General features: G+C 40.7%; 1 protein-coding gene across 1 annotated transcript in view; it reads right to left on the reverse strand.

Annotated features, from left to right (window-relative positions):
- Window positions 1-886: 886 nt before the first annotated feature.
- Window positions 887-14,303, reverse strand: part of Ninj2 (ninjurin 2) — a 104,202-nt gene continuing 90,785 nt past the window's right edge. The window contains 2 exon segments of the mRNA XM_047548083.1: window positions 887-936; window positions 939-1,052. Coding sequence (XP_047404039.1) covers window positions 887-936; window positions 939-1,052 — 164 coding nt within the window.

A 14,303-nucleotide genomic window follows, 5' to 3' on the forward strand; every position in this document is an offset into this window, starting at 1 on the left:
TGGAGCAAGGGAGGGCATGGGGTGGGTCAGAACCAAAGTCCTGAGGCTGGGCAGACTTGGTCTTACGTTGACCTATCATAGGCTCAGAGGATGCTGCCAGGAGGGAAGATTGGCAGTACTGGAGTCAGAGCTCAGAACTCCTGAACAAGGTGGAGTCACTTAGATCAGTAAAGCATCACATCTTAATTTGGGTGCTGTAGATAGGAAGCCAGGACAGCTATATGGACTTTTAGAAGCTCTCCCAGGGGCTGTGGAAAGTGCCCATTAGCATGGCAGATCAGGGAGGAAGGAGCAGAAGCAGATCCAGACCCAGTACCTGTAGGGGAAGCAGACAAGAAGCAATGAGGAGAGCAGGCCAGACCAGTGTTCCTCAAACTTGGATGCAGACACTATTCACTTGGCACTTACTAAAATGCAGGTGCTGATTCTGTGGCTCAGGAGTAGAGACCTGAAGTGCTGCATGTTTATCCAGCTCCCAAGTGGTTTTGTGGATTCTGCTGGCTTATGGACCATAATCTGAGCAACAAGGACTGCTAGACAATGCCAAGGAGACATTCCACATCTCCATCTTTCTTTTACTAGATGGGCAGAACCAACCACTAACCACATTACCTCCTACCCCATCCCAGGCTGTGGAAAGACCTGAGCCTAAGAACTGAAGGAGAGTCACCTATTGACTGGGAAAAGGGGCATAGGGCAGGTCTTCCTGAGAACCAGTTCCCACTCTTCAAGACACCCATGTGCTCCCAGACCTATAGGCCCTCCCCTTTGGCTTGACAAGGGAGATTATTCGTACCCCAACCCCCCAGAGGTGAGAGAAGGGCCACCTGGGGAGCCCTCTGACCAGGAACCTGCCGTCCTTCCTCACCTAGATCCCAGGCTGTGTTCAGAGAGGATTCCTTGAGGCCCTGGCAGCCAGGAAGCCTGTCTTATGAGCCCAAAGGCTGTAATGAAGACGTTGATGACAACAGTGATGAAGACCAAGGTGGTGGCAGCATTGTTCAGCTGGTTTAGTCGCCACTGATTCTCTACCTCATTCAGGTTTAGCCGTGCTGTGGAAGAGTGGGGAGCAGGGAAGGAAGGGTCCAGATTAGGGGCCACCACTGAACCTTCCCTCCCTATATCCACTCGCTTGGAGAAAATTGGTCACTTCAGAGACCCACATGGCAGCCATCAAGGGAAGTGGTCATCATTGGGCTGAAATTGAAATGCCTTGGCCCTCTTGACCAGCATGTGGTGCTTCATGGATGGGATTTGGGAATTTAAACTGGGTCTTCCAAGAGTGGAGATAAATGATCACAAAAGGCTATAGGGAGCTGGGTGCAGTGGCACACTCCTGTAATCCAGCAATTCTGGAGGCTGAGGCAGGAGGACTGCAAGTTCAAAACCAGCCTCAGCAATTTAGTGAGGCCCTGAGTAACTTAGTGAGACCCTGCCTCAAATAAAATAAAATAAAGGGATAGGGATGTGGCTCAGTGGTTAAGCGTACCTATGTTCAATCTTTGGTGCCAAAAAACAAAAACAAAAAAGACTATAGGGTCGAAGATCCAAGATGGCAGACTAGAGGGAGGCTGTGTTCCTTGTCGCTCTGTAACTCCGGTTTCAAGCAGAGGATATTCTGTTTCGTGATTGCTCACTGTCAGGCGTCTATCATCCACCATTTGCCTGCCTCTCGCCTGTCCATCGCCTGCCTTACACCTATCCATCACCCAACGCACGAGGTTCACCTCCTGATCGTCTGACAACAGTCAGCAAACTGATTGCCGACTGCCAGTGGAGCACCAGCTGCCTGCTGTTGCCTGGAAGTTCACTGTCACAGTACCTGTGGGTTTGATTATACGTGGCTACCGCCATTTTGAGACAATAGCCAGACCCCAGTGGACCCCTGGCCAGACTGACTGAGCCTCGTCTCCAGGATCCCTCAGCCCAGCCAATCACTCCCTGCATCAGGGGCCCTCACATCGACTGACTGCTCCCTGCCGCCAGGACCCCCAGACCAACTGACTCTGCCCTATCACCGGGACCCCAGACCAACTGATTGCACCCGGCCTCTAGGATCCCACAACCACACCAAACACACCGGACCTCCAGGACGCCTGCCTGACCAACCGAATCCCGCCTCCAGGACCTCCTGCTGACCACATCCACACCCTGAGCTGCAACTCCCTCATTTGCCAACACATTTGGAAACCAGAGCGGCCATCTTGGATAATCCTGGAAGCCGTAGCTCTGATCTTTAGGTGGGAAAATCCCATGCTGAGATGCCTGCTGGAGGCTTGAAGCTCATTGTCAGGTACCTCTCATGCATCAGGCTACTGAACTCTGGGAGGTTTCATTACTATATGACTGTTATACTGTGGATTTTCTTTCTTCTCCTTATTGAAAAAATTTAAGTTTAATTTCTTTACTTTTCTTGCTCTCTTTTCCTTTTGTTTATCTGTTTCCTCAGAGTCTCTTTCTTCTCCCTTTTTGCATGCTAACATCCAGTTTCTTTTGATTACACTCTCACCCTTCTATTATCTAGAACTTCTGTATATTCTTTTCTTATCCCATTAACAGCCACATTCTGCATCCCTCTGCATCCTCTTTGTCCTCCATTTGAAACTGCAGACCTTATTGCAAATTTGTTTGTTTTACTGAATATAATATTTGAACTCATTCTGTTTATTATGACAATTTTGTTATTGTCCTCATAGGGGCTGTTTGGTCTAGGATTGCATAGTGTCGAATTGGGCAATGCTAACATTGATCTCCCCATAAAGAAGGGTTTTGGAAACCTATAGGGCCACTATAAGCCTATAGGGGGAAATCTGTAATACCCCAGATCTGCACTGGGGAAGATACATGAACAACATGAAAAAACAAGGGAAGAAAATGATCCAACAAATCTAGATTCTATGACAATGGCAATCCAATGACAGTATGTTAGAAGAAATGTCAGAAAAGGACTTCAGATTATACATGATTAAGATGATTCATGAAGCAAAGGATGAAATAAGAGAGCAAATGTAGTCAATGAATGATAATACCAATAAGCTGAAAGAGCAACTGCAGGAAGCAAAAGATCATTTCAACAAAGAGATAGAGATTCTCAAAAAAAAAAAAAAAAAAAACCAAACAGAAATCCTTGAAATGAAGGAAACAATAAACCAAATAAAAAACTCAATGGAGATGGTAGAGGTTTTCAAGATGGCGGACTAGAGGGCAGCTGCATTTCATGTTGCTCCAGGACGCAGGATTCAAAAGAGGAGATAGTGAGAGATTTGGGACCAACTCAAAGCTGCCAGGTGAGTCTCTCCCGCTGGGGAGGCGTCCCGGATGGGGCGGTAGCCCCGGAATGCAGGGAACTTTGTGAAGTAGAGTTGCCCGGCGAGACACCCCTCCCCCCACTGGAGCGGTAAACACAGACCACTGGGATCATCGTAGAGGAGGTGGCTCAGCACAGCGCTTGGACTCGGAGCAACCACTGGGGCTCCGGCGGCTGCCTGAGGAGGAGCTGCGTGGTGAGCTGTTTGGACTCAGAACGACCGTCTCTGAACACCGGGGGGTTGCCCGGAGGAAGAGGAGAAGCGCAGCGGGTCACTTGGTCTAGGAGTGACTGCATCAGAGCCACAGGCGGTTGCCAGAGGAGGAGGCAAGTGGTGACTTGTTTGGACTCAAAGCGACCACTCCTGAACACCAATGGCCTGCCTGGAGGAGGAGTGCGGTGGTTCGCTTGGTCTCCAAGCGACCGCTCCTGAACACCTGGGAGGCTACCCGAGGAGGAAGAGGAGGAACAGGGCGGGTCACTTGGACTCGGAGTGACTGCCTAGGGCTGCAGTGCGATTGGCGGGAGGAGGAGACACGAAGGGAGTTGCTTGGACTCCTAGTGACTGCGTCGGAACACCGGGCGGCTGTCCGGAGGAAGAGGAGTGTGGCAGGGTCTCTGGGTCTCGGAGCTATTGTACGGGGGCTCCAGGTGGCGGCTCAGAGGAGGGGCTGCATAGTCAGGCAATTAGGTGCAGAGCAGGGTCCCAGGATCTAGGCGGCTTCTTGGTGGAAGAGCCGCACAGAGACACGCCTAGGGGCGGAGTGAAGTTTCCAGGACTGCGGGCAGATTCTCTGAGGAGGGGCAACCTAAGGAGTCTCGTCTGTGAAGGGTGAGGCTCCCAGGCCCAGGTGGTAGGTCCGGGCCCCTGGGAACATTGCAGAGGAAGATAGCCCAATCCAGGCGGTAGTTGCAGATTGATCGGAACCTCTAGGAGGGGAACTGACCAGCGAGACCTCCCCACTGGGTGAGATTTCCCTGCCAGGTGAGGTTTTCTCACAAGGACGGTAAAACCAGAGACACAGGCACAAACAGGCCTTGCCTCAGCCTGCAGCCTAGTTCCCCTTTGGATGACCATTGGTCAACAAGTGGAGGCACCTCTGCCCACTATCAGGGAATATACCCCACCTGAGGGTCACCATCCCTAGAGAGGCAGCTTCCTTGTGGAGCACCACATTATCAACTTCCTCCAAGACTGCAGGCTACTGAAGGATAAGAGGGTATATACTAGCAATCTTCAGGGACATTATAAGTCAATAGAGGAAATCTGCAATATCTTAATGACCCACTGATTCCTGAACAATATGAGAAAACAAGGGAAGAAAATGCCCCAAACAAATCTAGATGTTACATCAATAAAATCCAATGACAGCATGGCAGAAGAAATGACAGAAGGGAGTTCAGAATGTACATAATTAAAATGATCAGGGAAGCAAACAATGAGTGAAAGAGCAAATGCAGGCATTGAATGATGAGATGAAAGAGCAAATGCAGGCATTGAATGATCAAACCAATCGACAGTTAAAAGAGCAAATATGGGAAGCAAAAGATCATTTCAATAAAGAGTTAGAGGTATTGAAAAAAAAACAACAGAAATCCTTGAAATGAAGGAAACAATAAACCAAATTAAGAACTCCATAGAAAGCATAACCAATAGGATAGAACACCTGGAAGACAGAAAAGACAGAACCTCAGATATTGAAGACAAAATATTTAACCTTGAAAACAAAGTTGAACAGAGAAGATAGTAAGAAATCATGAACAGAATCTCCAAGAACTATGGGATATCATGAAAAGGCCAAATTTGAGAATTATTGGGATTGAGGAAGGCTTAGAGAAACAAACCAAAGGAATGAACCATCTATTCAATGAAATACATCAGAAAATTTCCCAAATCTGAAGAATGAAATGGAAAATCAAGTTCAAGAGGCTTATAGGACTCCAAATACACAAAATTACAACAGACCCACACCAAGGCACATTATAATGAAAATACCGAACATACAAAATAAAGACAGAATTTTAAAGGCTGTGAGGGAAAAGAACCAAATTACATTCAGGGGGAAACCAATACGGATATCAGCAGATTTTTCAATCCAGACCCTAAGAGCTAGAAGGGCCTGGAACAACATTTTTCAAGCTCTAAAGAAAATGCATGCCAACCAAGAATCTTATACCCAGCAAAACTTACCTTCAAATTTGACGATGAAATAAAACCATTCCATGATAAACAAAAGCTAAAAGAATTTACAAAAAGAAAGCCAGCTTTACAGAACATTCTCAGCAAAATATTCCATGAAGAAGAGTTAAAAAACAAAGAAGCAAATCAGCAAAGGGAAGAATTATCCTAAAGGAACTGTCAAATAAAGGAGGAACCAAGTCATGTCAAAAAATAAATAAATAAATAAAATTTTAAAAATGAACCAAATGACCAGGAATACAAATCATATCTCAATAATACCCTGAATGTTAATGACCTGAATTCATCAATCAAAAGATACAGACTGGCAGATTAGATTAAAAAGAAAGATCCAATATATGTTGCCTGCAAGAGACTCACCTCACAGAAAGTGATACCCATAGACTAAAGGTGAAAGGATGGGGAAAAACATACCATGCACATGGACTCAGCAAAAAGCTGGAGTATCCCTCCTCATTTCAGATAATGTGGACTTCAAAGCCAAAGTTAGTCAGAAGGGATAAAGAAGGACATTTCATACTGCTTAAGGGAAGCTAAATCAGCAAGATATAACAATCATAAACATCTATGCCCCAAACAGTTGCTCATCCATGTATGTCAAACAAATTCTTCTCAATTTTAGAAACCAAATAGACCGTAACACAATAATACTAGGTGATTTAACACGCCTCTCTCACCACTGAACAGATCTTCCAAACAAAAATTGAACAAAGAAACCATAGATCTCAACAACACAATCAATAATTTAGACTTAACAGACATTTATAGAATATATCATCCAACGAAGAGCGAATACACTTTCAGCAGCACATGGATCCTTCTCTAAAATAGACCATATATTATGCCACAAAGCTAATGTTAGCAAATACAAGGAAGATAGAGACACTACCTTGTATTCTATCAGATCATAATGGATTGAAGTTAGAAATAATGAAAGAGTAAAAAACAAACTACTCCAACACCTGGAGATTAAACAATATGCTATTATATGATGAATGGATAACAGAAGATATTAGGAAGGAAATTAAAAATTCTTAGAGGTAAATGAGAACAAAGAAACATCATATCAAAATCTCTGGACACTATGAAAGCAGTACTTAGAGGAAATTTATTTCATGGAGCACAATTAATAAAAGAAGTAAAACTCAACAAATAAACAACCTAACCACTACAGCTCAAAGCCTAGAAAAAGAAGACAGACCACACAAAAAGTAGGTAGAAGACAGGAAATAGTAAACTCAGAGCTGAAATCAACAAAATTGAAACAAAGAAACAATACAAAAAATTGACAAAATAAATAGTTGGTTCTTCGAAAAAATAAACAAAATTGATAAACCTTTAGCCACACTAACAAAGAGAAGACGAAGAGAAAACCCATTCACTAAATTCGGAATGACAAGGAAATATCACAACAGACACGACTGAAATACAAAACATAATTAGAAGCTATTTTGAAAATCTATACTCCAACAAAATAGAAAATTTCGAAGACATCAGCAGGTTTCTAGAGACATATGAATTGCCTAAAACTGAACGAGGAGGACATACACAATTTAAATAGACCAATTTCAAGTAATGAAATAGAAGAAGTCATCAAAAGCCTACCAACAAAGAAAAGTCCAGGACCAGATGGGTTCTCAGCCGAGTTCTACAAACCTTTAAAGAAGAGCTCATTCCAATACTTCTCAAAGTATTCCATGAAATAGAAAAGGAGGGAACCCTCCCAAACTCATTCTATGAAGCCAATTTACCCTGATACCTAAGCCAGACAGAGACACATCGAGGAAAGAAAATTTCAGACCAATATCCTTAATGAACATTGATGCAAAAATCTCAACAAAATTTTAGCAAATCGCATTCAAAAACATATTAAAATGATAGTGCACCATGATCAAGTGGGTTTCATCCCAGGGATGCAAAGTTGGTTCAACATCAGGAAATCAATAAATGTAATTCACCATATCAATAGACTTAAAGTCAAGAATCACATGATTATTTCAATAGATGCAGAAAAGCATTTGATAAAATACAGCACCCCTTCATGCTCAAAACACTAGAGAAAATAGGGATAGTGGGAACATTCCTTAACATTGTAAAGGGCATCTATGCTAAGCCCATGGCTAATATCATTCTAAATGATGAAAAACTGAAAGCATTCCCCCTTAAAACTGGAACAAGGCAGGGATGCCCTCTTTCACCACTTCTCTTCAATAACGTCCTTGAAACTCTAGCCAGAGCAATTAGACAGACCAAAGAAATTAAAGGATACGAATAGGAAAAGAAGAACTCAAACTATCCCTATTTGCTGATGATATGATTGTATACTTAGAGGAACTGGGAAATTCCACCAGAAAACTTTTAGATCTCATAAGTGAATTCAGTAAAGTAGCGGGATATAAGATCAATGCACATAAATCTAAGGCATTTTATACGTAAGTGATAAATCTTCAGAAAGAGAAATTAGGAAAACTACCCCATTCACAATAGCATCGAAAAAAATAAAATACTTGGGAATCAATCTCACAAAAGAGGTGAAAGACCTCTACAATGAGAACTACAGAACACTAAAGAAAGAAATTAAAGAAAACCTTAGAAGATGGAAAGGTCTCCCATGTTCTTGGAATGGAAGAATTAATATTGTCAAAATGGCCATACTACCAAAAGTGCTATACAGATTCAATGCAATCCCAATTAAAATCCCAATGACTTACCTTACAGAAATAGAGCAAGCAATTATGAAATTCATCTGGAAGAATGAAAAACCCAGAATAGCTAAAGCAATCCTTGGCAGAAAGAGTGAAGCAGGGGGTATCGCAATACCAGATCTTCAACTCTACTACAAAGCAATAGTAACAAAAACGGCATGGTATTGTACCAAATAGAAAGGTGGATCAATGGTACAGAATAGAGGACACGGACACAAACCCAAATAAATACAATTTTCTCATACTAGACAAAGGGGCCAAAAATATGCAATGGAGAAAAGATAGCCTCTTCAACAAATGGTGCTGGGAGAATTGGAAATCCATATGCAACAGAATGAAACTAAACCCATATCTCTCACCATGCCGAAACTAAACTCAAAATGGATTAAGGATCTCGGAATCAGACCAGAGACCTTGCATCTTATAGAAGAAAAAGTAGGTCCAGAGCTTCAACACGTCGGCTTAGGACCAGACTTCCTCAACAGGACTCCCATAGCAGAAGAAATAAAAGCAAGAATCAATAACTGGGATAGATTCAAACTAAAAAGCTTTCTCTCAGCAAAGGAAACTATCAGCAATGCAAAGAAAGAGCCTACAGAGTGGAGAAAATATTTGCCAATCATACTTCAGATAGAGCACTAATCTCCAGAATCTATAAAGAACTCAAAAAACTCTACACCAAGAATGCAAATAATCCAATCGACAAATGGGCTAAGGAAATGAATAGACACTTCACAGTAGAAGATGTACAAGCAATGAACAAACATATGGAAAAATGTTCAACATCTCTAGTAATAAGAGAAATGCAAATCAAAACCACACTAAGATTCCATCTCACCCCAATTAGAATGGCAATTATCAAGAATACAAGCAACAACAGGTGTTGGCGAGGATGTGGGGAGAAAGGTACACTCATACATTGCTGGTGGGGCTGCAAATTAGTGCAGCCACTCTGGAAAGCAGTGTGGAGACTCCTTAGAAAACTTGGAATGGAAACACCATTTGACCCAGCTATCCCACTCCTTGGCCTATACCCAAAGGACTTAAAATCAGCATATTACAGAGATACAGCCACATCAATGTTCATAGCTGCTTGGTTCACAATAGCCAGATTGTGGAACCAACCTAGATGTCCTTCAATTGATGAATGGATAAAGAAACTGGTATATATATAGAATGGAATATTACTCAGCCATAAAGAATGATAAAATTATGGCATTTGCAGGCAAATGGATGAAATTGGAGAATATCATGCTAAGTGAGATAAGCCAATCTCAGAAAACCAAAAGACGAATAATATCGCTAATAAGTGGATGATGACACATAATGGGGGGTGGGAGGGGTTAGTGTTAGGGTTAGAGTTAGGGTTAGGGAGGGGGGCAAGAATGGAGGAAGGAAGGACTGTATAGAGGGAAAAGAGGGTTGGGAGAGATGGGGGGGAAGGGAAAAATAACAGAATGAATCAAACAACATTACCCTATGTAAATGTATGATTACACAAATGGTATGCCTTTACACCATGTACAAACAGAGAAACAACATTTATCCCATTTGTTTACAATAAAAAAAAAAAAGAAGAAAAAAAAACTCAATGGAAAGCATCGCCAAAAGACTAGACCACTTGGAAGACAGAACCTCAGACAATGAAAACAAATATTTAATCTTGAAAATAAAGTTGCCCAAACAGAGAAGATGGTAAGAAATCATAAATGGAACCTTCAAGAACTATGGGACATCATGAAAAGACCAAATTTAAGAATTATTGGGATTGAGGAAGGTACAGAGATACAAACCAAAGGAATCAACAACCTATTCAATGAAATAATAGCAGAAATTCCCCAAACCTGAAGAATGAAATGAAAAATCAAATACAAGAGGCCTACAGAACACCAAATGCACAAAATCACAAAAGTTCCACACCAAGGCACATTATAATTAAAATACCTAACATTCAAAATAAAGATAGGATTTTCAAGGCTGCAAGAGAAAAGCATCAGATTACATATAGGGGGAGACCAATACGGATAGCAGCCGACTTCTCAACCCAGACTCTAAAAGCTAGAAGAGGGGCTGGGGAGATAGCTCAGTCGGTAGAGTGCTTGCCTTGCAAGCACAAAGCCCTGGGTTTGATCCCCAGCACCGCAAAAATAAATAAATAAATAAAATAAAATTAAAAAATTAAAAAAAGCTAGAAGGACCTGGAAGAACGTATTTCAAGCTCTGAAAGAACATGGTTGCCAACCAAGAATTCTATACCCAGCAAAACTAACCTCCAGATTTGAAGATGAAATAAAATCCTTCCAAGATAAACAAAAGTTAAAAGAATTTACAAATAGAAAGTCTGCTCTACAGAAGGTTCTCAACAAAATATTCCATGAGGAGGAAATGAAAAACAACAATGGAGGTCAGCAAAGGGAAGAACTACCTTAGAGAAAAACCACTCAAATGAGAAACCAAGCCAACTTAAAAACCAAAAATAAGCCAAATGACTGGGAATACAAATCATATCTCAATAATAACCCTGAACGTTAATGGCCTAAACTCATCAATCAAAAGACATAGACTGGAAGAATGGATTAAAAAGAAAGACCCAACAATATGCTGCCTGCAAGAGACTCATCTCATAGAAAAAGACATCCACAGACTAAAGGTGAAAGGATGGGAAAAAAACCTACCACGCACATGGACTCAGTAAAAAGCAGGGGCTTCCATCCTTATATCAGATAAAGTGGACTTCAAGCCAAAGTTAGAAGGGATAGAGAAGGACATTTCATACTGCTTAAGGGAACCATAAATCAGGAAGACATAACGATAGTAAATATTTATGCCCCAAACAATTGTGCATCCCTGTACATCAAACAAATCCTTCTCAATTTCAGGAATCACATAGACCACAACACAATAATTCTGGGTGACTTTAATGCACCACTGTCACCACTAGATAGATCTTCCAAACAAAAACCAACCAAAGAAACCATAGACTCAATAACACAATCAATAACCTAGACTTAATAGACATATATAGAATATTCCATCCATCAACGAGTGGTTTCACTTTCCTCTCAGCAGCACATGGAACCTTCTCAAAATAGACCATGTGTTATGCCACAAAGCACCCCTTAGAAAATGCAAAAAAATAGAGATACTGCCTTGTGTTCTATCAGATCATAATGGACTGAGAGTAGAAATCAATGACAAAATAAAAAAGAGAAATTACTCCAACACCTGGAGATTAAATAATATGCTATTGAATGAAACATGGATAACAAAAAACATCAGGGAGGAGATAAAAAAATTCTTAGACGTCAATGAGAATGACGATACAACATATCAAAATCTCTGGAACTCTATGAAAGCGGTACTAAGAGGAAAATTCATTGCATGGAGCGCATTCCAGAAAAGACTGAAAAGTCAACAACTAAATGACCTAACATTACAGCTCAAAGCCCTAGAAAAAGAAGAACAGAATAACAGCAAAAGTAGTAGAAGACAGGAAATAATTAAAATCAGAGCTGAAATCAATGAAATCGAAACAAAAGAAACAATTCAAAAAAATTGACAAAACAAAAAGTTGGTTCTTTGAGAAAGCAAACAAAATAGACAAACCCTTAGCCACACTAACAAAGAGAAGGAGAGAGAAGACTCAAATTACTAAAATTCGTGATGGAAAAGGAAATATCACGACAGACACTACTGAGATACAGAGCATAATGAGAAGCTACTTTGAAAATCTGTATTCCAACAAAATAGAAACTACTGAAGACATTGACAAATTTCTAGAGACATATGCTCCTCCCAAACTGAACCAGGAGGACATACACAATTTAAACAGATCAATATCAAGCAATAAAATAGAAGAAGCCATTAAAAACCTACCATCAAAGAAAAGCCCAGGACCAGACGGATTCTCAGCTGAGTTCTACAAGACCTTCAAAGAAGAACTCATTCCAATACTTCTCAAAGTATTCCAGGAAATAGAAAAGGAGGGAACCCTACCAAACTCATTCTATGAAGCTATTACCCTCATACACAAACCAGGAAAAGACACATCAAGGAAAGAACATTTTAGACCAATATCCTTGATGAATATAGATGCAAAGATCCTTAACAAAATATTGGCAAACCGTATCCAAAAACATATTAAGAAAATCGTGCACCACGATTAAGTGGGGTTCATCCCTGGAATGCAAGGATGGTTTAACATCCGTAAATCAATAAACCTAATCCATCATGTCAATAGACTTAAGGATAAGAATCATATGGTTATTTCAATTGACGCAGAAAAAGCGTTCGACAAATACAACACCCCTTCATGCTCAGAACACTAGAAAAAATAGGGATAGTAGGAACATACCTGAACATTGTAAAGGCTATTTATGTTAAGCCCATGGCCAACATCATTCTTAATGGAGAAAAACTGAAACCATTTCCCTTAAAAATGGGAACAAGACAGGGATGTCCTCTTTCACCACTTCTATTCAACATTGTCCTCAAAACTCTAGCCAGAGCAATTTTAGGCAGACTAAAGAAATTAAAGGGATACGAATAGGAAAAGAGGAACTTAAGCTGTCACTATATGCTGATGACATGATTCTATATTTAGAGGATCCAAAAACCTCCTCCAGAAAACTTCTAGACCTCATCAATGAATTCAGCAAAATAGCAGGCTATAAAATCAACACGCATAAATCTAAAGCATTTTTATACACAAGCAACGAAACATCTGAAAGGGAAATGAGGAAAACAACTCCATTTGCAATAGCCTCAAAAAAAAAATAAAACACTTGGGCATCGATCTAACCAAAGAGGTAAAAGATCTCTACAATGAAAACTACAAAACATTGAAGAAAGAAACTGAGGAAGACCTTAGAAGATGGAAAGATCTACCATGTTCTTGGATAGGAAGAATTAATATTGTCAAAATGGCCATACTACCAAAAGTACTATACAGATTCAATGCAATTCCAATTAAAATTCCAATGATGTACCTTACAGAAATAGAGCAAGCAATCATGAAATTCATCTGGAAGAATAAGAAACCCAGAATAGCTAAAACAATCCTTAGCAGGAAGAATGAAGCAGGGGGTATCGCAATACCAGAACTTCAACTTACTACAAAGCAATAGTAACAAAAATGGCATGGTATTGGCACCAAAATAGACAGGTAGATCAATGGTACAGAATAGAGGACACGGACACAAACCCAAATAAATACGATTTTCTCATACTAGACAAAAGTGCCAAAAATATGCAATGGAGAAAAGATAGCCTCTTCAACAAATGGTGCTGGGAAACTGGAAATCCATATGCAACAGAATGAAACTAAACCCATATCTCTCACCATGCACAAAAATCAACTCACAATGGATCAAGGACCTCGAAATCAGACCAGACACCTTGCATCTTATAGAAGAAAAAGTAGGTCCAAATCTTCACCTTGTTGGCTTAGGATCAGACTTCCTTAACAGGACTCCCATAGCACAAGAAATAAAAACAAGAATCAACAACTGGAATAGATTCAAACTAAATAGCTTTCTCTCAGCAAAGGAAACTATCAGCAATGTGAAGAGAGAGCCTACAGAGTAGGAGAATATCTTTGCCACTCATACTTCAGATAGAGCACTAATTTCCAGAATCTATAAAGAACTCAAAAAACTCTACACGAAGAATACAAATAACCCAACCAACAAATGGGCTAAGGATATGAACAGACACTTCACAGAAGAAGATCTACAAGCAATCAACAAACATATGAAAAAATGTTCACCATCTTTAGTAATAAGAGAAATGCAAATCAAAACCACACTAAGATTCCATCTCACCCCAATTAGAATGGCAATTATCAAGAATACAAGCAACAATAGGTGTTGGAGAGGATGTGGGGGAAAAGGTACACTCATACATTGCTGGTGGGGCTGCAAATTAGTGCAGCCATTCTGGAAAGCAGTGTGGAGATTCCTTAAAAAACTTGGAATGGACCCACCATTTGACCCAGCTATCCCACTCCTCGGCCTATACCCAAAGGACTTAAAATCAGCATACTACAGAGATACAGCCACATCAATGTTCATAGCTGCTCAATTCACAATAG

Source organism: Sciurus carolinensis, chromosome 4 (genome assembly GCF_902686445.1).
Source record: "Sciurus carolinensis chromosome 4, mSciCar1.2, whole genome shotgun sequence".
NCBI classification, from domain to species: Eukaryota; Metazoa; Chordata; class Mammalia; order Rodentia; family Sciuridae; genus Sciurus; species Sciurus carolinensis.